The sequence below is a fragment of the Felis catus genome, chromosome A2 (genome assembly GCF_018350175.1).
Source record: "Felis catus isolate Fca126 chromosome A2, F.catus_Fca126_mat1.0, whole genome shotgun sequence".
Lineage (NCBI taxonomy): Eukaryota > Metazoa > Chordata > Mammalia > Carnivora > Felidae > Felis > Felis catus.
In genome coordinates this window covers 30120029-30145225 of record NC_058369.1, presented here as the reverse complement: position 1 = coordinate 30145225, position 25197 = coordinate 30120029, and the positions used below count along the sequence as shown (strand labels likewise).

The window sequence follows — 25197 nt, the reverse complement described above, 5'->3', positions numbered from 1 at the left end:
TTTAGAGATCACAGTGTAACCCACCCCCTCATTTTATAGGTTTTCTAGACAAGACCAGAACATCAGTTCTCCTAACTCCACACTAAGTACTCTCTTTCTTTAGACGTTGCCCAGCTCCTGGAGGAAAAGATCCATGTTCTGAATAATGCAAAGCCGCAAATAATTTGAGAACATTACCATTTGGCTCTGAAGACATGGAATAAATTTCCACATTGCCACAGCCAGTTTACTATCCCAATGTATGTAGCCTCACGTTGCTATAAAGACAAGCCTGCGTTCCCTCGAGCACCACCTCAACCGGTAGCCAGGAAAGGCACATCCAGGAAAAACTAGGTGGCTTCCGAACCCCGAAAAAGTTGGTGCTGCATTTATTTTAAATCAGACCGTCAGTTATCTTCATCTTCGCAAGCTAGAGGACTCTGAAATATCTGTGGGATTTGTTGTGTGCTTTTCCTCTCTCTAGTGCTGGGAGGTTTGATGAGATACAACCTCAACATTTAGAACTAGGTAACAATAGCATTGTAGGTTTGAATATTTAACAGGCAACGAGGTTTTCATCACCTCCCATTGTTATAAGGTTTGCTAGCCCCACACATGACCTTTTATTTACATAAAAAATATTTATGAAAACTCTGATACCTGGGGAGTATCTGTGCATAACTCTGCTTTTTATAAATATGTACACTTTGATGACTGTCTGTTACAGCCTCTTGGACTGAGTTCTTTAAAGAGAGAGAGAGAGAAGTTGCATTATATTCTCTGGGTTGTCACACTGTATTCTACATATGTTACTGAATAAGAAAGTGTTATAAAATAATGAAGTGTTTTTGTAAACTCCCTGGTAAACATCATCATGAATTATGATACACATTGTCTGGATTTCATATTGTAAGACTGCCACTTGATTCACAGTTAGGTTTATACATCTTGTCATGGAAACAGTTTTGGATTTCTTATTTTCTTTTCAGTTCCGATTTTCCTTATGCAAGTTTGCATCTTTTTTTTTTTTTTTTGCTTATTATTTTAGTTTGAATGCATTTGCTCTTGCTGTTTGATGCATCCTTCTTTTTCTTTCTTCTGTTTGTGCATGTATGTGTGCTCTTGATTCTCCTGTGGCTGGCCACACTCTGTGCATGCCCCATGCGACCACCCCCTCTCCAAAGTCAACAAATGCATGCATATCTTAGTGGGCTGCTACCAAATACAGACCCTGAAGGGAGCAAAACTCCCTCCCCATCTGAACCAGAGGCCAAAAAAGATACCAAAAAGGAATCCAAAAAAAGAAAAGATTGCAAAACCCAGGCAAATCCAGGGCCCAAAAGGTAAGAAGTTAACGTGTCTATTGGCTTGTGTTTTGCAATGTCTATGCCGTTCCCCCCGTCCACGCCATGACTTCCACCTTAGCAGACAACAAGCTTTGTGTATATCTGAAGTCTCTGTTCCTTTAAGGTTCTTCAAAGGTATGCTTTAAAAGAAAATCGTAGGCATGGGCAAAATACCATGTATTAGGACCGAATTTGAGTCAGGTGTTTAGTGACTCTTAGAACATTTTCATATTGAAAAAACTGAGCAATGTAAACAGAATCGTGAATCAGATTGCTTTTTTAGTGGCATCTAGTTAAGGACCTGGTACCTTACCAAGTCATTCATAATAAGCAACCCGTGCTTTGTAATTTTGAGATTATGTTTAAGGAGCAAATAGAATGGGTTGTCATAAGACGGGTCTATACATTTATAGTAGCTACATCATTTTTAGCAAACCCTTCTCAGTTCCACATTGATCTTATGAAACAAAGCTATCTTTAGATAATGACTTATAATAACACAAAGCAAAACCTATCACCAAACGAATGGCTCTTAGTAGAATCACTTATAGAATGAGGTCACCTTGAAGCCACTTGCAAGTTCTAAAATTGTATTTATCCTCTTCTGTTTTCTTTGTCCTTTAGGGCTGCTCTCATTGTGAATTGATAAAAATGGCAAATTGGTGGCTTTTTCCCCCTTTAAGCTAGACTTGCAGTTATTTCCAGTGTTATCCTTATGTCCTTCCTCACCTTCCCTATCCTCACCACAAATTAATATTGTCCTTTTAAAGTTTTGTTGTTGTGGTTTTGAAACTGATATTCTGACCTGGCATTACCAAGAGACACAAAGTTCATAAGCAGGTATGTTTTACGCTTTCAGTATGAATTTGTTCCCTGGAATAATTCTAAGTCCTGAAATATATACAGTTCACCTGTAGGCAGAGTAAATGAAAATGCCAGCTTCAGTTCCTAGAGAATGTGGCAGGCTGTCAATCAACATGTATCGGTCTGATAGGGAAGGTCAAAGAAAGCCCCGATTCCACGTGGACACCTGCTTTTCAAAGTTGCAGCATGTAAGGATGGAGGTGAAGTGAAGTTTCTGTTTGTGTTGCCCTAACGAGAGTCAGATTGCAAAGCAATGGTAGCTTGCAGCCAGTGAGAAAGCACACAGAGAATGCTGCGTAGGTACCCTAAGAAGCCTCTCTGGGTGCTGTCCAAGGTGCTGAGTGATCGGCATTGAAACCGAAAGCAAACCGCCACACTTGATTGAGACTGCCCTGTGCCATGAAAAACTATCCAAAAGGATCTTGAATGGTACTTTGATGAGCTTAGGTGTGTTCCAGGGTCTATGTGTATATTGCAGGTTTTGATGCAGATGAAATCATAGTATCAAATACCAGTCATGTAGCATTCTGCAGTTTATCCTTTTATACATTCCGTCTCATTCGCTGTAACATCTTCAGGTTATTTTTTACATCCATTTTGTGGAGGATGAAACTGAACGTCTACAAATTTAAGTGGCACACTCAGATATTCTTGAGTCCAAAGCTCTTCCTCTTTGCACTACATCAGCATCGTGTGGAGGTTCTAAAGATCTGAGTTTGGAGTCTGTTCTGCATAAATCCAGAATTATCGTATCTTAATTCTGTGCCTCAGTTTTCTCATCTGCAAAATGAGCATGTAGTATCATAGCACCAGTAATATCCTGTCAAACTCTAAAATTATCTTCTATAGGTTATAATAACAAATTAAATAAGCCACTGTCATATTCCATAAGTAAAGTTTAATTAAATTAAGGATAATTGCTGCCATTTAGTAAGTGCTTGCTCTATGCCAGGGACTGTGTGTAGTGCTGTTTAGATTTATTATCTCATCTTATCCTTATTACATCCCAGGGAAATATTATTATTTGTTTCATCTAGCAGATGAGTAGCAGATGAGGAGTTTGAGGCTCAGATAAGTTCAGTCACTTACTCTGTTGCAAATAAGTGTGTGATCCCAGTTCAAAACACATAGTCTGACTTTGGAGCTTGCATTTGTGTCTGGTGTAAGATGCCAAATTCAGCCATTTGAGAGGAGTTTCAACATTTCCGGGCTGGATACTATCACAGTCATCTGAATTAACTAAAGAGTTTTCTAATTTTGTCCTAAAGATATCCAAAATCAATATGGCTTACCTGGTAATTTTGGCCTTGTGAAGGAAGCCAGAGTGTATCTGGTTTTAGACCACGTAAGAGCAGAGTCTCCTCTGAGCATTAATGAACAACCTTTTGGTGTGGGGAAACCATTTTCCCAACTTTTTTTTTTTTAACCAGGATGAACACTATTTGCATGTGAAGGTTATCTGTTCTTTGGCCCAGATTAAGAAGGCAATCATGACTCATGGAAACAAATTGCCCTTTAATTGAATTTAACTGAACAATAGAAGCCATTCCTGTTGTCATTTCACAAGCAGCTTTAGATTAGGTAAAATATAGCTTTTTACATAATCATTAACTTTTTACCTATTAATAACTCAGCATACCCAGAGGTGGAGGGAGAGCCCTTTCCTGCTGCAGTTGGAAATCATTAATGGCCACTCATCTGCTGATGACTCAGGTTCTCCCACCTTCTCTGGAAACCTGAGCCACATCTTTCTGAAAAACTATGCCTATGTGAATCTGCAACATCGAATCAAAAGTAGACACATCTGGTCAATCAGGAAGATCACTGCTACTTATAATTCCAGGCACTGGAAGATATGGAACCATCCACATGGTTGGCATCTTTTAGAATAGTGGTTCTTGACTTGATCCTTTATCCCAGGGGACATTTGACAATGTCTGGAGACATTTTAATTGTCACCTAGGGAAGGGGTGGTACTATTGTCACCAGTGACTAGAGGCTAGGGATGTTTCTAAATATCTGACAATGCACAGGACAGCCCTCTGTAAACAAAGTCCAAAAAACCAAACTCCCAGATGATGGGCTTAAATTTCTCCTTTTTACTTGGGTCTTTTGTTTCTTTTACACGAACTTGTCCTGTGTCTAAAGGCATAAGAGTTGCCACCACTGATTTTCACCTTGTGCCGTAGTTCTCACCCTGTAGTGTGCATATCAATCACACAGGGAGCTTGTTAACATGGAGAATACTACATCCCATCCTGACATAATTTGATTCAGCAAGTCTTAGATGGAGTCAGGCTTCTGTACTTTTAATCATTTCCTCCCCAGGTAATTCTAAGGCATTTGTTCTTCAGATCTCACTTAGTTAAGGCCTTGGTTGTCAAACTTGGCTATACCCTGAAATCACTTGGAGAGCCTAAAAAAGGCCGATGCCATAGCCCCACCCACAGAGGCTCTGATTTAATTAATCTGGGATGTGGCCGAAGTATCATGTTTTTAAAATCTCCCCTAGTGATTCTAATATGTAGCAACGTTTAAGAACTGCTGATTGAGGGAACATTAGTTTGGGCCGGCTCTTTAAAAAAAACAACCCATTTTCTCAAAGAGAGAGGGAAAGAAAAAGGAAATGTGAGTATGTTCAGCTGGTTGCACTTGGCGATCATAAAACCCACAGATGTAAATCTCTATATCTTCTAATTTTTAAATCAGCTCCTAAGGTTGCAGTACTTAATTTTCACCATAATATTTTTAGTATTCTTTCTAGATGACATTTAGATTAGCATCACTTTGGTCACTGTCCCGCAGTGACAAGGCAATCAAACAGCTCCGATGATTGCAAGTTGCGTCAATGTTCCTTGGATCCCTTTATTATTGGGATTGGAAATTTTTCTCATTTACATTATTATTTAACATTTCTTGAATGCCAGTGCTGCTCTTCACATATGGCCTGTGTAGAAAGTACATTGTATCAGCAATTAACAAATCCATAATGCCAACCGCCCCAATCCAAAGTAAGCTGCATAGATTAATGAGTCTGCAAGCAGATGTAAGAGAGCACGAGTTCTAAAAATCTTTGAAAACATGTCCCAGGATTCTTTTGGGAGACGTGTCTGGAGCCACAGTGCTGCCTGTGTGCAGAGACTGTGTGATCCCTTGGGTTAGATCTGAAGTACTGAACAATCCAGTTAGCTCATTTTTCTCCTCTGTTGCCCCACCAGTGTCCCTAAGGCAGTGAGTAATTCCATCCATCCAGCTTCCCCAAGCAGAACCATGGGAGTTGTCCTTGCTTCCTCCTTCTCCCTCAGCACCTCACAAGGCTTCGGTTACTATCAATGCCTTTAGGTATCTCTTAAGCCCACCCACTTCTCCTTTTCTTCACTGCCACTACTGAGTTCAAGCGTCTATCTTCTCTCCTGTGGACCACAGCAACACCATGTCCAGTGTTGGTCCCTCACTCCCAAGCCATGTTGCATAATGTTTTCTTTCATTCCTTTTTTGTGAATGCCTACCTGGAAGCAAATCCATAATTTTTGCACATGTAAATGTCTCTTTTTAGCTCCAATCTCACCTTTCTATCCCTTCCTCCCTCTGTCTGTCACACATGTACACTCCTTATGATATTATATCTAGTGCCTTTTAACTCTCTGTCCCCAAAGGAGGGAGAGAGGACTGTGTAGCAGGGATAGTTCTGTTTTACCGACCTCTGAATATGGCACTTGAGTAGCAGGCAGGCGTGGATGGGGGATGACAGTGGCCCCCACGTTATTGATATAATGTTACACACTTACACATGACATTAGTGTACTCAGATATATGTGGCTCGTCGCCCTTCCAGTTTTGAGCAGGTGTTGGCCTTGCATGTAACTGAGTCATGCTCTCTAAATTCTAAAGCAGCAGCTTCACCAAGTGGAAGTACTTGTAAGAGAAGGGGTGGGAGGAAATCCAAACACATTTCAAGTAAAAGTCTGCACCCCAAGGAGGAATTCTTTTTAGATTATTCTAAATTCTAACCCATGCGACTCCATTCCTAAAGGAAAGTTTCCCCGTGAGAAGAGCAGATTTTCCAACTCAGACATAAAATCTTGTAAAATGTGTTGAATTAACTCCCATCAGAGCAATCTTTCTGTCCCCTGGCAAACCGTCAAGTAATATGAATTTCCCTTCTAAAATTTCAGCGTGTGTCCTCATCCTATGTTCGATGAATTCACTGGAGCAAAAGCATATTTTCAGATGTCACATACTTTCCAGGGTGGGTGTGATACCAAAGCGCCACACATGTTACTGGTCTGACCACTCAGAAGTCTATACATAGGGAGTTGAGGATAGAATCCAAAGCCTAATTGCCTATGTTTGTCTGGAAACAAAGAAACCCATCTCTTCTCTTATTCCTCAAAGAGAAAAATCTATGTGGTACCAATTTTGGAAATTGGTCCCTCTCTGGGGTAAGAAATACATGCTTTCCTCCAAAGCATATATTTTATATGACTTCTGTAGTCACTTCTTGGGTTCTCCCTTCATTCAGCACCTGGACCATCCCCTTAACCAGTGTCCTTGTATCAGTAGCATCCATGTTCTTTGAGATTTGATCGGTAGAGAGAGACTTCAATCACCCCCATATTTATAGAGAGCAAAGATACTTTGTGATATGTTTGGATTTTAGCTACATATTTAGAAAAACAGAAAACAAGTCAGAGAAGATCTCACTGATAAATTTTTGCCCCCTCCAACCCTTTTTTTAAAAATTAATAATACCCAACCTCAAGAAGCTTCAATGCCTTCAATTGTAAGGTTGTAGAAACTGCTTGTTATTGCTTCCTATCTTAGTCTTTGTGATACAAACACTTTGATATATTTGTTTTAGCAGCGTGTCTGAGCCCCAGGGCATCAGGGCATAATTAGAAAAGGGGCTTGGGCTGGAGGGAGAGGGGAGGAAAGGGAAAGGCTGGGCTTTCATAATGAAGCAGTGACTATTGGATGTGAGAGTCCTAATTACAGTGTATAATTAACCTAGAGATTATACAAGCCATCCAGATGAGCAAGCAGGGATGTCTTCTTTTGAGATGATAATGCTTTGGTGTTATCTTGAATTTGTAGTTACTAGTCGCTTGAAAGAGACAAAAGAAAATATTCCGCTCTTGGATTAAATTCAAAGGTATCATTCTAAAAGTTGTAAGGATAAAGAGTTGCTAGGGGAAATCCGTTTCAAAAGAGAGGTTAAGAGAGTGTTTTGGTCTACATGTTCTATTTAGGGAGCATCGCAAGAACCATCTAAGATACTCTGTCCCACTCTGGCCCTTTAAGCTCTCGTGTTTCTGGGCTGGAACAATTTAGTAGCAAGTAGGATTCAGTTATCATGCTTGTTTAAGGACATTTTCAGGGATCCATAATGCGGTCTGCAGGCATGCATCCATTTGGAGAGAGAGAATATATCATGTTTACGGTGCCTGCACCAGCATATGTGGACATTTGCATTTGGAGAGAAAGTATATTCCCACTTCAGCTGGAGTTTTACCCCTTGTTGGTAGTGATTGGAGCTTAAAGCTGGCTGTACGCAGAGAAGTGGACCAGACCCTCTTCTGTCTTTTGAACCCATACATATTCTCTCACACCTGGGTTCTACACTTGATCACTAAACAGATGCAATACCAGAACACATCCGCTGCTGTAAGCTTTGAATGAATCTAGTCCTCTGACCTTCTTGAAAAGATAGCTCAGCTTCCAAACAAGGGTTTTGCGGCCGAGCTTTCAACACAATGTGGAGAACTGTACCAGCAGGGTGACAAGATGCTAGGAATCTGTGTGCTTCCCTGGGTGTGGGGGGACAATTGAACGATCCAAGGAGATGAGGTCACTTTCACGAAACACGGTGCCGCTTGATTTCTTTGACTGCATTCTTCACACCTAATTTCAGATCTCAAAATAAAACGTTTCACATGAAAAGCCTAGTTCTTAATCATATGAGATCCCTCCTATAAAAGTCATCCATTAACAAGGTCTAGCTCCGAAGCATTTGAGGAGAGGGAGAACAATGTGCGTAACTAGTAACTTGAAAGACGGGTGGCTGGGTTGTGGTAGTTTCAGTCTGACAAAAAAAAAAAAGACACAACAACTCTAGATAAATTATTATTTGTGACATGGCTCAAGATGGGCGAGTGTGAGGAGAGTGAAGGTGACAGAACTGGTACTGACCACGGTGACAAGGACTTGAAGAGCAGCCGACGTGACATCTTTCCTGTCGTGCAGCCAAAAATGTCAACTTTGTGAAGGACAGTGAGAAAATGGTTTGCCGAAAACTTGAAAGGTGGATTCCGGAGATGCCCGTTGTGTCAGAAGTGATATAGTCTGTTGTGGCCAGAGAGACCTACTTCTGGTGGCAGTGGTGGCCTGCAGGTGGAACAGCTTCCTGTCCCTCATGGGGTTCCAAAAATGACTGCACTGGTCCTGCACCTTGTCTCAAGTTTGCAGGGTCATGATATACTAGAAGTGAGTTGTTAGCCAGTGTGCAGTTAGGTGGACCCGGAGGCCCAGGACCACATTTCCTTGTCGCTGTGTGTGTGTGTGTGTGTGTGTGTGTGTGTGTGTGTGTGAGAGAGAGAGAGAGAGAGAGAGAGAGAGAGAGAGAGAGAGAGAGAGAGATTCTCAAGCTAGGTTCAAAGGCATCGAACAATTTTACTATATGATGTGCATATCCCCTCCTTCTAGGAAAAAGGAGATAATGCTTTATGAACTCACATCAGTATAAGTAATAAAAATTAAGTCTGGATCCTCTCCATTTTTGAGGTGAAAACTGGAGTCAAGGAAGCTACAGAGGGGCGCCTGGGTGGCCCAGTCGGTGAAGCGTCCGACTTCGGCTCAGGTCATGATCTCGCGGTCCGTGAGTTCAAGCCCAGCGTCGGGCTCTGTGCTGACCACTCGGAGCCTGGAACCTACTTTGGATTCTGTGTCTCCCTCTCTCTCTCCCCTCCCCCACTCGCACTCAAAAATAAATAAACATTAAAAAAAAAAAGGAAGCTACGGAAAGGTAGGAAACAGGACAAAAGCGGTTCTCAACCCTTGACAGCACATTAGGATAACCTGGGGATGTCTACATCCCCCTGCAGGTGAATTGAATCAGAGTTTGAGGATCAGACTGTCAAAGCTGTCACATGGTTCCAAAGTATAGGCAAAGATTAAGAACTACTGACCTGTGAGGACAGTCTGTCTGGTCAGGGCACAGCTGCTAGGGCGAGCCAATTCCACCTGTTTCTTCTATCTTTGCATTATTTACTCAACATAAAGATTCCAGAAAAGTGTGTCCAGTTGACTGAGCTTAGGTCACAGTCCAGCTTAGACACACAGTGTCCATAAGAGGGGGGGACTGGCTTGTGGGAAGGCCCTCAGTATATAAACAGCAGGAAACAGGACCCCAGTTTACTCTTCTCCCCAAGGGTATGCGCGGTGTGGGCAAGGTCATTCTTCCGAAGGACATTCAGTTGTTAAGAAGTGACAGTGGGTGCTAAGAAGCCAAAAACCAAGAAGGCAGGAAAGGCACCCTTCAGGACACAGAAGAATGGGAAATTCAGGGTTCCTAGACACATGTTGTGAGTAAAGACACATCTCAGCCTGGGATTTGCTCGTTTGGAATTTAAAATCCAGCTTTATCTCTCTTCTCTCATTCTTTGTGACTCCTTAAGTGTTAAAAGTATGGAGAAAGGAACACCATGCAGAGCCAGTTTTATGACAATTATAGAATCACCTCCAAATGTTTCCAGAAAAGAAACACACACACACACACACACGCACACACACACACACACACACACACACGCAAGCAGGGCTTCTGAGAGACACCAATACAGTTCCTCTACTTATTTTGCAACCAGCACTGCCTGGGATGGCACTTTGAAATAGCACATACACCACTTCCAGAAGGGATCGTAGCTTTATAAGTGGACCCTCTTGCTTGGAGAAGATCTCTGGTTCCAGATTCACTCCAATCCAAAGGAATTGGGGAATCCTGAATCAAACCTACCCTTTCAACCACTGGAAGAGCCACCCACAAGATATTTTCTTGATCTAAAGCAGAGATTCTCAAAGTGGGCTCCTTGGACCAGCAGCATCAGAGAACTTGTTAGAAAACAAACTCTCAGCCCCATCCTCCAGGTAATCTGAGGCATGCTCGGGTTTGAGGACCACTACTCTAGGCAAAGTATTTTATTGTTCTCTGAAAACAGTGTTCCCTAAAATATTGAGCCAGGATTTTCAGTTAGTAGCTCCATAGAAATCTGTGGGAAATTGTGTGGGGCAGAGGGGAAAGTGGGTGATGGGCATTGAGGAGGGCACTTGTTGGGATGAGCACTGGGTGTTGTATGGACACCAATTTGACAATAAATTATACTAAAAAAATCTTTTTAAATAAAAAAATAAGAAATTTGTGAGAAATCAAATTAGCTATGTCCTAGCTGAGGAGATTATAGGGAATCCATTACACTGATTTCTGGCCATCCTGAAAACAGCTGACCAATGTCTAGTTAATGTGTGTTTAGGGATTGGGTCCCTACTGTGCTCATGAATTCCTTAGACCATGTTATCTATGGAATATCTTATCTTGTCCTCCATCCTGGTTTAGGCATCTGCGCTTGTGTAGTCTTGGGAAGGCCTTGTTGTTTTGCATGGTTTCTATACTTCTTACTGGTCCGTACCACTGTCATATTGCGCAATGTTTTTTCCCTATAATTTATGCCTAATAAATACGGGAGCTTGAGAGCAGTTTGGGGAGACTTCCCTTAGCTTCCCTCTCACCTCTCTTGACTTGTGGAGTCTCGAGTAACCCTTTCTGCTGTCCTTGGCTTTGCTGGACAAAGCCAAAAGCCGAACCCGCAATTGGTGACCCCAACGTGATAAGCCAAACCCACAACTGGTGACCCTGATGAAGCAAACCCATAGAAATCTAAGCCTGTATAATTCCCATTGACAAATTACAGGGAACAACAGAAAAGAAATTGGTACTTGACAGAATTTTCAAAAATAATGATATGAAGGGCAACTGGGTGGCTCAGTCAGTTGAGCAACTAACTCTTGATTTCGGCTCAGATCACAATCTCATGGTCCGTGAGTTTGAGCCCTTCCTGGGGCTCTGAGCTGGCAGTGTGGAGCCTGCTTGGGATTCTCTTTCTCTTTCTCTCTCTCCCCTCTCTCTCTTTCTCTGCCCCTCCCTCACGCTAGCTTGCTCTCAAAATAAATAAACTTTAAAAAATGCAGTGAAATTAAACACAAAAAATGATATTTTTACTTTTCTTTTTTTAAATTTTTTTTCAACGTTTATTTATTTTTGGGACAGAGAGAGACAGAGCATGAACGGGCAAGGGGCAGAGAGAGAGGGAGACACAGAATCGGGAACAGGCTCCAGGCTCTGGGAGCCCAGAGCCCGACGCGGGGCTCGAACTCACGGACTGCGAGATCGTGACCTGGCTGAAGTCGGACGCTTAACCGACTGCGCCACCCAGGCGCCCTATTTTTACTTTTCAACTGATAGAGTTACCACCTGTGATCTTTAATAAATTGTATTATTCCTGCCTGTCTCTTCCTCAGTTTGTAAAATAACATCGTCTGTCCCCAGTACCATTTCAGAGCAATTCTGGCAGTTACAAAGGAATTTGCATTCGATGTCAAAATCATGACTTTTTAAATCACCTATTTTTGTTGGTCAATTCTGTACTATTTACCTTACAGACATAAACTTAGTTGCATTCATTTTAAGTTAAAACTATTTGCACTGACATAGGCAATTAAGAAGCAAATTTTTTATGTTTATTTATTTATTTTAAGAGAGAGAGAGTGCAAATGGGGAAGGGGCAGAGAGAGAGAGAGAGAGAGAGAGAGAGAGAGAGAGAGAGAGAGAGAATCTCAAGCAGACTCTGTGCTGACAGCCCCCGACACAGGGCTCGATCTCACGAAGTGTGAAATCATGTCCTGAGCCAAAATCAAGAGTCAGACACTTAATGGACTGAGCCACCCAAGGGCCCCAAGAAACAAATTTAAGGAAAGACTACAATAATAATTTTTTGTCATTTACTTTTTTAGAATAGTGAGATTAATAGTGTTGAGAAAGTAGTCGGAGGTTGTCAGGGAATTGGAAGCTGCTGATACCTTAAATAATCACAACTGTGAATCATCAGAACAAAAGGGAAAGAAACATAATTGAATTTTATGTTTGTAATAATACCCTTTGTAGTGAGGATTAACTGAGAAGGCCAGACACACCCTCAATGCTTAGTTTTTATCATCTCAAACACAAATCTAAAAGTTACTTTCTTATTGCCTAATAATTGCCTTAGAAGTCTTGCTGAGTGAGGAATGATTTTCTTCAGGAAGGTTTATCTCCTAAAAATAGCCACATGCGCCTCTGGGCTTCCCACGTTAAATGATTTCCATGCTTTTTCCCGTGATCTGTAAGCCCCTTTCTGATTTGTAAATTATATTTTAATAGCGTTTATCTCTGGGCTAATCCCTGCTAAGAAACAAAATTCCTAAAATGGCTCCCACTTTCCCAAATTGAGTATGTGCACACGCCAATCAGATAAACGTGTTCAGTGCATTAGCGAGTTGTATTTTGTGTAAACAAAATCTAAATATAAAAACCACAGCTATAGAAAGTTGTAGATTATAAACATAAGAAGTTACTACACCAAAAAGCATCACCTATGTTTTGTGGAGGCCAATGAATTCATCCTGAGATGTAGCTACATATTCACATATGGGCAGATTTACATATGGACATTTCATATGTAAAAAATTTTAAATAGGGGCACCTGACTGGCTCAGTCAATAGAGCATACGACTCTTGATCTTGGGGTTTTAGGTTCTCACCCTACATTGGGTGTAGATTACTGAAAAAAAATCTTGAAAAAAATTTTAAATAAACTTTGTAAATTAACATTTAGGATTTATCTAGAAAACATGAAAATAGGGGCGCCTGGGTGACTCAGTTGGTTAAGCGTCCGACTTTAGCTCAGGTCACGATCTCATGGTCCGTGATTTCAAACCCCGCGTCGGGCTCTGGGCTGATGGCTCAGAGCCTGGAGCCTGCTTCCGATTCTGTGTCTCCCTCTCTCTCTGTCCCTCCCCCATTCATGCTCTGTCTCTCTCTGTCTCAAAAATAAATAAACGTTAAAAAAAAAATTAAAAAAAGAAAACATGAAAATAAAGACATATTCATATTCCAACATCCTACCTGATATTTACCATTTGGCCTTCTTCAGGGCAGTTCAGGGGAGTGTGAAGAAATGGATTTTATAGAATTTTACTGTTAAGGGGTGTTTTTAATAATGTGGGGGAGGGGAAGTTTTCTTGTTCTTTCTTTCTTTTTTTTTTTCCAAGTGGGGAATTTTTAGTATTTATAAAGAAGGGAAGCTGACCAATTAACCCCTAACAGGAGGTACATTGCTGTCATTTGCCAAGTCTTTTGTGCAGTCAGACTGGTCTAGTATACAGGATTTTCCCAACTTATGCTGGATCCTTGAGAAGACCTATAAATAAGACCATTTGTTTGGTCTCAAGATGACTTCCCATTTGCAAACTGAAGAATGTTCCAGTAGAAGTTTCATGGTGACACGCCAATCTGCAAACTGGCTCAGCCAGTAGTCACAACAAGTCACTTCGGGATCTGGGAAGCTGAAGTCTTTGAATGGGTCAGATTATCCCACGTCTAATTTGGCACAGATAAATTTGGGCTATAAATATGCAGCTTCCTTTTGTATTTTCAACTTGAACAGTCCAAAGCAAATAGGAAAAATGTGTGGAAACCTGATGGCAATTTAGAAATATGAGAATACTGGGTTTAAACTGGAATTTACTTATATTTGCTAGGGTCCTTCTTGTTATTAAAATGACCAGTAGTTCACTAGCATGGAAACGCATCATATGTGGTTTGTTCTCTTTTCTCCCAGCTTTATTGAGATATTAACATGTAACCTGTGTAAGTTTAAGGTATCTAATGTGTTGATCATATATATATATGTGTGTGTGTGTGTGTATGTGTGTGTATATATATATGTGTGTGTGTATATGTGTGTGTGTGTGTTATATATATATATATATATATATATATATATATATATATAGTGAAATCACTATTATGACAAGGTTAATTAACACCTACATCCCCTCACATAATTATCATTTTTTAGTGTGGGCGATAACATTTAAGATCTCCTCTCTTAACAACTTTCAAGTATATAAATACAGTACCATTACTCATGTTATAGCTGGGAGTTTGTACCCTTTAGTTAACAGCTCCCTGTTTCTGCCAGCCCTTGGGCTCTGGCAACTACCATTCTATTCTGTATTCTTATGAGTACGACTTTTTCAGATTAGACATGTAAGAGAGAGCTTGAAGTTTCTGTCTTTCTCTGTCTGACTTATTTCACTTAGCGTAGTGCCTTCAAGTTCCATCCATGTCATCTCAAAAGGTAGGATTTCCTTTCTTTTATGGCTGAATAATATTCCATCATATAAAAATAATTCCATCCTATATATATTTATCCATGAATTCCTTTATCCATTCATCCATCAGTGGACGCTTCGGTTGTTTCCATATCTTGGCTGTTATGAATAATGTTGCAATGAACACAGGGGTGCAGATGTGTCTTCAAGAAAGTAATTTCCTTTCCTTCAAGTATATACCCAGATGTGGAATTACCAAATCATGTGTTAGTACTATTTTTAATTTTTTGAGGAACCTCAATACTGTTTTCCACCGTGGCCACACCAGTTTACATTCCCACCAACAGTGCATAAGGGCTCCCTCTTCTCCACATCCTTGCAGACACTTGCTGTCTTTTCAATACTAGCCATTGTGAGCTGATATCGCATTGTGATTTTGATTTGCATCTCCCTGATGACGAGTGATGTTTTTATGTATCTTTTGACCATTTGTATGTCTCCTTTGGAAGACTGTTCAAGTCCATTTGTCTATTCAAGTCCTCTGCCCATTTTTTAATTGAATGATTTGGTTTTTTCTATAGAATTTTATGACTTCTATATTTCTGTTGTCTATTATCAGATAGATGGTTTGGGAGTATATCCTCCCATTCCATAGGTTACCTTTATATTTTGCTGTGCAGAAATTTTTTAGTTTAATGTAGCCCCACTTGTCTATTTTTGCTTTTGTTGCTTCTACTTTTAGTGTTGTATCCAAAAAAATTGTTGCCAAGGCCAATGTCAAAGAGCTTTTTCCCTATGCTTTCTTCTAGGATTTTTATGGGTTCAAGTCTTATGGTTAAGTCTTTAATCCATTTCGAGTTAATTTTCTGAGTGGTGCAACATAGGAGTCCAGTTTCATTCTTTTGCATGTGAATATCCAGTTTTCCCCAACACCACTCATTGAAGAGACTATTCTTTCCCATTGTTCATCTTTGGCTCCCCTGTCTAAAATATTAGTTGACCATACATGCAGGGATTACTTCTGGGTTCTCAGCTCTGTTCTCTTGGTCTGTGCATCTGTTTTTATGCCAGTACCATATTGTTCTGATTATTAAAGCTTTGTAATAAACTTTTAAGTCAGGAATTGCAACGTCTTCAACTTTGTTCTTTATTAGGATTATTTTGGCTCTTTGGGTCTTTTGTGGTTCCATACACACTTTAGGATTGTTTTTTTCTATTTTTGTAAAAAAATGCCATTGGAATTTTGATAGGGATTGCATTAAATCTGTAGATGGCTTGGGGTAGTTTGGACATTTTAACAATACTAATTTTTCCAATCCATGAATATAGGATATCTTTCCACTTATTTGTGTCTTCTTTAATTTCTTTCATCAATGTCTTTCACTTTCCCCAACGTCTTCTAATTTGTTCTTCAGTTAATACATTAGTGCTTAAGAGAATCTGAACATCTGTAATATAAGCTAGATATTGAGTCACTTAGGAACATTTAACACCAAAAACGACAGATATTTACAAGGCACCTGTTTTTTCTAGAAGTTTGTGTGCGTAATTCAGGAGTCCCAAACCTAAGTGCCTACAAGAGAGATATTTAATACAATTGAGAGATGTGGACAGTTAAGTGCCTGCCCCTATTAAAAAGCTATTACTTGTTACTCACCAGTTAATGCCAGTTGTTCCAAATTTTCAAAAGAATTGTGTTGTAAAACTTTCCTAACTTTAAAAATTGCTGGCAAATTGGGGCACCTGGGTGGCTCAGTCGGTTAAGTGTCCAACTTCGGCTCAGGTCACGATCTCATGGTTCATGGGTTCGAGTCCTGCATCGGGCTCTGTGCTGACCATGTGCAGTCTGCTTGGGATTCTCTCTCTCTCTCTGTCTCTCCCTCTCTCTCTCTCCCCCCCTCTCCCATACTCTATATAAATAAATAAACTTTAAAACATTCTGGCAAATAGAATCTGTATGGGATTCTCTCTCTCTCTCTCTCTCTCTCTCTCTCTCTCTCTCTCTCTGCCCCTCTCCCATACTCTAAGTAAATAAATACACTTTTTAAAATGCTGGCAAATAGAGCCTGCTTGGAATTCTCGCTCTCTTGTGCGCGCATGCTCTCTCTCTCTGCCCCTCTCCCACACTCTAAATAAACAAACAAGCAAACAAACTTTAAAAAAATGCTGGCAAATAGTTCAAAAATCTTAAGAAGCTATGAGCCAAACAAAAGGTCTAGAAACTGGACTTTCTGGCCACCAGTTTATACATTTTACCACTTCACAATAAATGAGCGACAGTACTACAAATGTCTCCAAAAGATAACCCCAGCATACCCCGTGCCCTTTAGTAGCCACCTCTGAAAAGCAGGACTTCTCCTAAGGTCACATCGATCATTGTAATTGTTTTTCTGAAGTGGACAGTTTCCTCCTGCTAGAGATGTGATTTGACGATGTCAGTGTATGAGGTTCCCGTCACTTCATGACATGTCTTCTTTCAGGCCTGATGGAATCGGAACCGTGACTGTTGAAGAGAAGGAACGTTTTGAAGAAATCAAAGAGAGACTCCGAGTTCTGTTGGAAAATCAGATTACACATTTTAGGTAAGGATCTGGGGTTGAGGGGTTAATTAAGAGGGTGAGACTGGGGTGGGGCAAATAAAGGGCTTGACTTTCTAAAACTGTTAACCTGTCAGTGACACGTTGGATATTTAGAAATAACTGAATTGAGGGGCACCTGGGTGGCTCAGTTGAGCATCTGACTCTTGGTTTCGTCTCAGGTCACGATCCCAGGGTTGTGGGATCGAGCCCCATGTCAGGAACATGGAGCCTGCTTGGGGTTCGTTCTCTCTTTCTCTCTCTCTCTCTCTCTCTCTCTTCCTCTGCACCTGTCCCCCACTCCCTTGTGCTCTCCATCCCTCTAAAAAAAACAAAAAAAGGTAACTGAATGGAAATGAAAACCAATAGGACAGGGTTCCGCAATAGCCAGGAGACTTTGACGTCTTCAGCTCATTCTACTTCCACTAAAAGAACAGAGCCCTCCTTTTGCAAGCTGACCCTGGTCATCAATCCATTTTTTACATCTCTGTTAAGAAGCTGAATGTGAAATTTGTACAAGGTTCCTAAACCCGTGAAAACTCCTGTGAATCAGATCACGTGAACAGGGAAGGAAGGCAGTGGGATCCATATGAGAGTGCCCACCTTCTCTCTTGCCTCAGAAACAGGGCTAGCCGTCTACTCAGGGAAAGAAGGAAACTTAGATCTGCCTTGGCAGATTGACTCTACCCCGCGCCCTTGACACAGCGAGCAGGTCCAAGTCCAGCCTTGCACCACATAGCCCGCTTCTGCCTTGCAGCAAATTAGACATTTCTGTCGCTGCACTGGTGCTTGTAGACTAGAGATCCTGAGATAGTAACTCAAAAATAGTAAGAACATTTATAATAATAAACTGATCCTTTTTCTTAAACATTTCCTAGGGGCCAAGATACAGGACTCATGGCTGGTTAGGCATTAACTCGATTTTTTATTCCCAGAGCAACTTTGTAAGGTCGTTGTCACAGTCTCAAATAAAAAGTAAACCAAAGCTGAGAGAGTTAAGGAACTTGCCCCAGACCACTCAGCTGGACACACGCCTAGGAGATAGTTTGAATTTTTTTTTTCAACATTTTTTATTTATTTTTGGGACAGAGAGAGACAGAGCATGAACGGGGGAGGGGCAGAGAGAGAGGGAGACACAGAATCAGAAACAGGCTCCAGGCTCTGAGCCATCAGCCCAGAGCCCGACGCGGGGCTCGAACTCACGGACCGCGAGATCGTGACCTGGCTGAAGTCGGACGCTTAACCGACTGCGCCACCCAGGCGCCCCAGAGATAGTTTGAATTTAAGTAGCTTCTGCTGGTCCCTTGGTACCATGAGGAACAGTGGCTCAAAAGGCCTGTGACAGCCCCAAATAGTCAATGGAACTCTTAGGAGTACAGGACCTAGCTCTTTCTGTGCCATCAAAATCCTCTGGGATAAATTTTTATTGATTATTCGCTATATGCAAGATGTATTGCCAGTAACAAAAGACCCCATGACAATTAAAAACTGCAGTCAAAGAAGTACATCTAGCAAAAGCATGAATTTGCTCAAAATACACTCCTTCATTTCCTCTAGTAAAGCCTTTGGAGATTTGAGTAAATATGTTAGGATTTTAGCCTGTCTTAACTAATTTTTTTTTCTCCTGGTCTCTATAATAATATATAAGGTCACATGTGAGCTAACAAATGGTTTTCCTTCACAATAGAAATCTAAACAGAGCCTTATGCCATCACTCTAAATATTCTTTTCTGCTGCAGACACTTGCAGAGTCCCTCTTTAGTCATTATTCACACATACACATATATACATTATATACACACATATATGGTGTGAATTCAGATTAACATAACACAACGTGACAAAATAAAAAGCATTTTCTGTTCCTCAGAAAGAGTTGCTGTAGGAATCAAACTGCAGCATACTTCATGCTGAAATGTAATGTATTTGGGCGACCTGAAGAATGTTCTCTGTTTTTTAGGTATTGCTTTCCATTCGGTCGACCTGAAGGGGCTTTAAAAGCTACTCTATCACTCTTGGAAAGGGTAAGAATGGAAGTAAAAGACAGATTACATATATATAGACATGAACATGATTGTAATGAAATATTATGGCTGAATGACCTAGTTTGTCATTTTTCAAGGCTTCACTTACCATTCATCAAATACCAGAATAAACGTGGGGAAACTGCCAAAATTCTAGATATTTTATCTCCAGACTCCCAAATAGTTAGCATATATTGAAGATATGTTCCTGGCCCTTCCTTGATTCATAGATGGGTTTTGCCATCCTAACTGTGCATTACAACTCTGTGTGTTCTGTTTAGTGATGGCTCTCAATCAGTATTAAGTCACAAGGAGGCATTCACAGCTCGTTTTAAACTTGAGCTCTTTAAGAAACATAAATGAGTAACACATCTGGTTGAACCATCTTAATAATCTTTTATTTTCCCACCTAAAGGTTTTGATGAAAGATATTGTTACCCCCGTACCACAAGAGGAGGTAAAAACAGTCATCCGGAAATGTCTAGAGCAGGCTGCTTTAGTCAACTACTCCCGGCTCTCAGAATATGCTAAAATCGAAGGTAAGGCTCCCTTCTGCCCCCAGTTACTTCTTTAAATTTTGGTATGCCTCCCTGGGGAAGAGTCCGTCTTTTCTAATGGGCACCAGAAAACAGTGGTCCATCTGAATATGTTAAATTGAAACCTGAAAGCACTTGAAATATGAAAGCTTCCTTGGCTGCGGCCAAATAAATGAATTAAGAACAGGGGCTCAGGCAGCAGTCTTTTGAGGGGAAGAATATGAATATAGGATGTTATCAGATAACGAAGGTCCTTTTGAGAGTCTGTGTCGGCATTAACTTTGCTCTGTGAGTAATGTTTTCCTAAGAAGAGGTTCTGTGGGACTGCTACCTTCTTTAAATAGAGGAAAACAAAGCACTTTGTTGTCCATTGTTGACAGCCTTGGAGGTAAAACGAGCATTGAACAAAACAACATCAAGATTTTTGCTTACTCTTTCTTGCCCCTTGAGAATATCTTGTCTTTGGGTAACATTTTCAAACCTGATGGCAGGTTGGTGTCCAGCTGTCTCTGATGGCTCCTGGTTTGCTTTAGATCTCATTCCTTCTTGTTGCTCCAGACCTAGGATGGTTGTTACCACTGCCCTCTCAAGTTTTAGGGAAGCAGGCACTGATGACCAAGTAATCACCCAAAAGGCACTTTGAGTAAACTCTACTTGAGAAGATATGGTTCTTTGGGACCTATTCATTTGCAAAGGTATTAATCACTTTTCATTGTTACCCTGTTGGCTGCTATAGGGTGATTTGAAAACCACACCCAACTTGACCAGTGGTGTAAGTGTATAAATGTGGAAGTTCTGTGTGCAAAACTCAGTGTGTCCGCATTCTGGAATCTGATGTTCTCTCCCATGTGAAACACCTGACTAAAACCAGCAAATGCCCATTGTCTGCCTTCAGGACTTGACTGGGGGAAAAAAAAAAGACCTAATCAACCACCAAAACCCTATCACTTACCCTGCCGAAGTCCTTGTTTCCTTAGAGAATTAGGTTAAGGTCATGTCAAACCGCAGTGTTCTGTACATTACATGTCCTCCCTCTCTCAATTTTGTCTGTCTGACAATGCAAATTGTGTACCAGTGGTAATGAATTCATTGCTATGCACCCAGGGAGAAACACTTAAGAATTGGGCACTAAAAGGATGTTTATCAACTCTTGACTTGGTAATGAGTGACAAAAATAGAGGAACAAGAAGATCATTAAAGGGCTATATTAGCAAATAATTGTTCTAGCATTTACCTTCCCAGGACATAATGATTGGTTGTATTTGGTAAAGTCAACCAGGTACCTAATAATTCTAGGCAAGGCCAGAGATGGGATGGGATCAAGAAACGTCCGGTCGCCATGGCTGCTGCCTCGTAGGCCTTGGTCTAGTTATTACTAGTCTTTCGGTAAGATCTGCTCTCTTCTTTCAGATAAATATATCCAAAAACAAACTTTAAGATCTGTAAGTAAAAATGCATTCATTTCCAAAGTAGATCAGCTGATCTGTAATTTCCTTTTGTGCCTCAATTCTTCTTGGTTGTGTTAATTATCTTTTGCACTGTGACTTTTAGGTCTGGGGATTCTTTGAAGAAACCAATCTTTTTTTTCCAACTCTCTTTTCAGAGAAGTACCTCATTCCACACTACCTGCTCTCTTCCGCTTCTCTCCTTCCTTGTCCGTGATTGGCTCAGCCACTTTTTGACATTACCTCTGCAAAAGTGGCTGTGACACCAATTTCAAAGCATGCTGGGATTGTTAATTCAGACAACCCAACATCCTCTGGCTGCATGTATCAGGTTTTCTTTCATGAACATAGTCCACCGTAGGTTGAGACATTGCAGCTTTGGAGATGCTACTACCAAACAACTTTCTTTTACGAGGTTCTGATCCTATGCTCAGAAAAGAAATCTTACGTTTTTACATTTGAGCCACAGCTTAGTCCCCTGAGAATTTGGGAATGAAGTTATAGTGATATCGCTGGAGACTATGTTTATGAAGAAATACCTCAAGAGCCTTAGATACTAAAGTCTGAAATCCTTAGTATCTTGGAGCCTTAAATCAATGAAATTCTGTTTCCCTTTACTCATGATGTTTTTGGTCATTGTACTCTTGCCAACAATTCTAAAGAGACGTGTAAAATCATGGTCACAATCTCTCTCGTGACTCACGGCATGCTGAATGGTTAATCCAGTAGATCTCCAATTTTGAAACTCCTTTTTTCTTTTATCCCGTGTTTATCCCAAAATACTCTGTGGCTATTTTCCTTTGAGCTAATGTAACGTATTCCTCTAACCTATGACCTTTAACCTCTTTACCTCTGACCTAAGCCTCTTGCATGCCCAAATCCTCTTTTATAGGGAAAAAGAGAGAAATGTATGAGCATCCTGTCTTCTGCTTGGCCTCCCAAGTGATGGATTTAACCATTCGTGAGTACCTACCGCCTCCTCGCCATGCTGTCTTCACTCTTTCCGTTTTCATTATTTCAAGAAAATCCAGATCCAAACCAACTCACTCTCCTTGCTTCAAGTTTTTTAGCATTGGCTTGTCTGTTGATTCTGTCTGTGAAACCCAGTGTGAGAAGTTCAGTCACTTTTTATCAGCCTCAAACAGGTTAGACAATTAAGCCATTTGTTTGTGATAAACTCAGATTTGTCCGTAAGTTTTTCAGTTATTCTCTGTCTGTGACCTGAATGCATTTTTACTTTGCTTGTGTGTAACCCCAATTTGTAAAGTGCTTGTCACTGGTACACAATCAAAAGGTAGCCGCTAGGCCGGGAACAATGCGTTAGGTGTCAGAAAAGGGATAGCTGAGGCAAAATCATGCCTTCCTTTCCATGTTGAAGATGTGAAACTATTACGGGTATAAGATCACACAAGGTGGTCCATCCTGTGTAAAAATTAGATCTTGTATGCCTCCTGTCTGTTCTCTCTCAAGCTGGGAAGCTTTTCCTTATTCTCTCGGGAGATTTTGACTTGTCCCTGTCCTCTAAGCTCTGGCTAGAACATTTGACTTAATTGTCACTTGGAGAGTTCGTGTATGTTTCATAGCTTGATTTCACATTAAACTTAATTTTACTAATTTTCTATTTGTGCAGCATTTTCCACCTCTGTGAAGGAGCCTTTTTTTGCTGGCCCCCACACTTCGGGGCGGTGGGAACCCAAGGGCAACCTTTTCCTTCCAATATCATGTATCACACACAAGTGGGGGGCATTTTGGTCCATTTGCTCATTAATCCTGCATATGTGTTCTTGTTTCTCTCTCTCTTCTCTCCTTGTTGTGCTCTCTCTTTCAAATAGAGAATCAAAAGGATGCAGGTGAACCAACTGTATATGCATTATAAACTGTCAGGACTGTGGAGTTATTATTGAGTTTCTGTTTTTGTTTTTGTTTTTTAAGAGCTCCTTAACGTATGAACTCCCAAAGACCGATGTGGAGTTGCGATGATACTTAAGGAGTTAATTTGTGCTGTCTAACTATATCTCTTGCACATTAGATGTTGACCTCTGTAGAGCAGAGTTTCCGTAAAGGCATAAGCTTTGAAGGAACAGAACTCTGGTTAGCTGCGGAGCTCCATTTCATCTTCGGTTTCAGGATTTCAGTGATTTGGCCTCACGTGCTTAAAAAAATACGTTACTGAACCAAACTACTCTTCCTCTTTGTTTTTCATTTCTTTTTTCTGTTCCCTTCCCTATTGAGAAGTTTGTGTTCTTTGATGCATGTTTATCAGCCAAGACGGAGAGGAGTTGTGTCCGTGTTGTTCTTGTATGTATCGTGTGGTGAGACAGGATGTGTGCAGAGGGTGGCTGAGCGGGGGTTGTTGCTGGAAGGGTCGTGGGAGGACAGGTCTTAGCAAGTTCTCTGGCTTTGGAGATTTTTGTCTTGTTTGGTCCCCAAACATCTGAGCGTATTTTGAGGAAAGCTTTAACTTAAGACTTTTTAATAAATAAAGCTCATCTCTTTTTTTATATTTATTTATTTTATATTTGATCATTGTTCTTAAGTCGAAAAAATCCTCAAAAGGTAATGATCATGCAATCAACACTACACATATTTCATTGAATCTAAGTTGATTGGATCTCAGATCAACTCAGAAAGCGGTTTTGTGCACGTGCCAAGCCCCGCACTGGCAATAGGTCTTTGAAGATTCACAAACCTGTGTTCAAGACACATGAGCCTTTCTCTCCCTGAAAGAGAAAGTATTCATCCATCCATTCATTCATTCATTCATTCATTCATCCATTCATTCCACAAGTGCTTAGTGGGAGCCTACCACATGCCAGGTACAGTTGTGAAAGCCAGGGCCTAGTAAACAAGAGGGACGTATCTGCTAACCTTACGGAGCATATGTGCAAATGGGCGTATAAGTGGAAATTACAAACTCAGTACACAGCAACACCAAGTAACAGAGTGACGTGCAAGAGCGCATTATCAGAAAACCATGGAAGTTCTCACGAGGGTGGTGAGCTTGAATACATCCTGAAAACTCAAGTAGAATCGGTGAAAGGAAGCTGGCATTGGCAAGTGGACAGGCATCCTAGATAGAGGGAATAATATGTGCAAATGCGTGAAACCGAACAGCTAATAAAAATAGCTAATCCTTAAAAAAGTAGATGGGGTGCCTGGGTGGCGCAGTTGGTTAAGCGTCCGACTTCAGCCAGGTCACGATCTCGCGGTCCGTGAGTTCGAGCCCCGCGTCGGGCTCTGGGCTGATGGCTCAGAGCCTGGAGCCTGTTTCTGATTCTGTGTCTCCTTCTCTCTCTGCCCCTCCCCCGTTCATGCTCTGTCTCTCTCTGTCCCAAAAATAAATAAACGTTGAAAAAAAAAAAAGTAGCTAATCCTTATTCCATGTGTATTATGTGCCAGGTATGACCATAAGTGCTTTTTTATGTATTCATTCATTTAATCTTCAAAACCCCCTTATGAAGGAGATCCTCCTATCATTCCCATTTTGGAGATGAGCAATCTGAAACACAGGTTAGATAACACACCTGTTGTCACCTGTCAGTGATACAGCCAGAATCTGAGGCCAGACGTCACACTCTTAAATGTTGTGTAATTCAGTGTGATTGCTAAGCAAGGTGAAATCATAGCAGTAATGGGTGAAAGTTGCAATGTAGGCAGGAGGCACCATCTTAGTAATAGAGTTCAGACTGTATCTCATGGTCCAGAGGTTCCTAACCTGGAATCTATGCCAACATTTATATGTATATGGGTTTTTCAAGGGACAAGATCCACAGCTCTCACTTCCAAAGGTGAAAGCTTTTTAAGCAAGGGGGGCAGCTTGGCAATTTGAACTCCGTAAAAATCATACTGCCCATACAGTGATGGGTGGAAAGGACTGGGTAGCAGCAAGAGAATAAAACGAGACCTAAAAAGAGTTAAGGTCTTGGGGCGCCTGGGTGGCTCAGTCGGTTAAGCGGCCGACTTCGGCTCAGGTTATGATCTCGCGGTCCGTGAGTTTGAGTCCC

The 25197-nt window shown here is 41.0% G+C and overlaps 1 protein-coding gene across 28 annotated transcripts in view; it reads left to right on the top strand.

The window, feature by feature from the left end:
• Positions 1 to 25197, top strand: part of CADPS (calcium dependent secretion activator) — a 478503-nt gene that overhangs the window by 340071 nt on the left and 113235 nt on the right. For 12 of the 28 annotated variants that reach the window (XM_045051795.1, XM_045051797.1, XM_045051798.1 and 9 more), the window contains 4 exons: positions 1164 to 1322; positions 17093 to 17194; positions 19149 to 19212; positions 19628 to 19751. In XM_045051795.1, the coding sequence (XP_044907730.1) occupies positions 1164 to 1322; positions 17093 to 17194; positions 19149 to 19212; positions 19628 to 19751 (449 nt within the window). Of the gene's footprint in view, positions 1 to 1163; positions 1323 to 17092; positions 17195 to 19148; positions 19213 to 19627; positions 19752 to 22085; positions 22155 to 23025; positions 23044 to 25197 lie in introns of all 28 variants that reach the window. The other 16 variants (XM_019823872.3, XM_023249906.2, XM_019823877.3 and 13 more) reach the window with 6 other exon arrangements.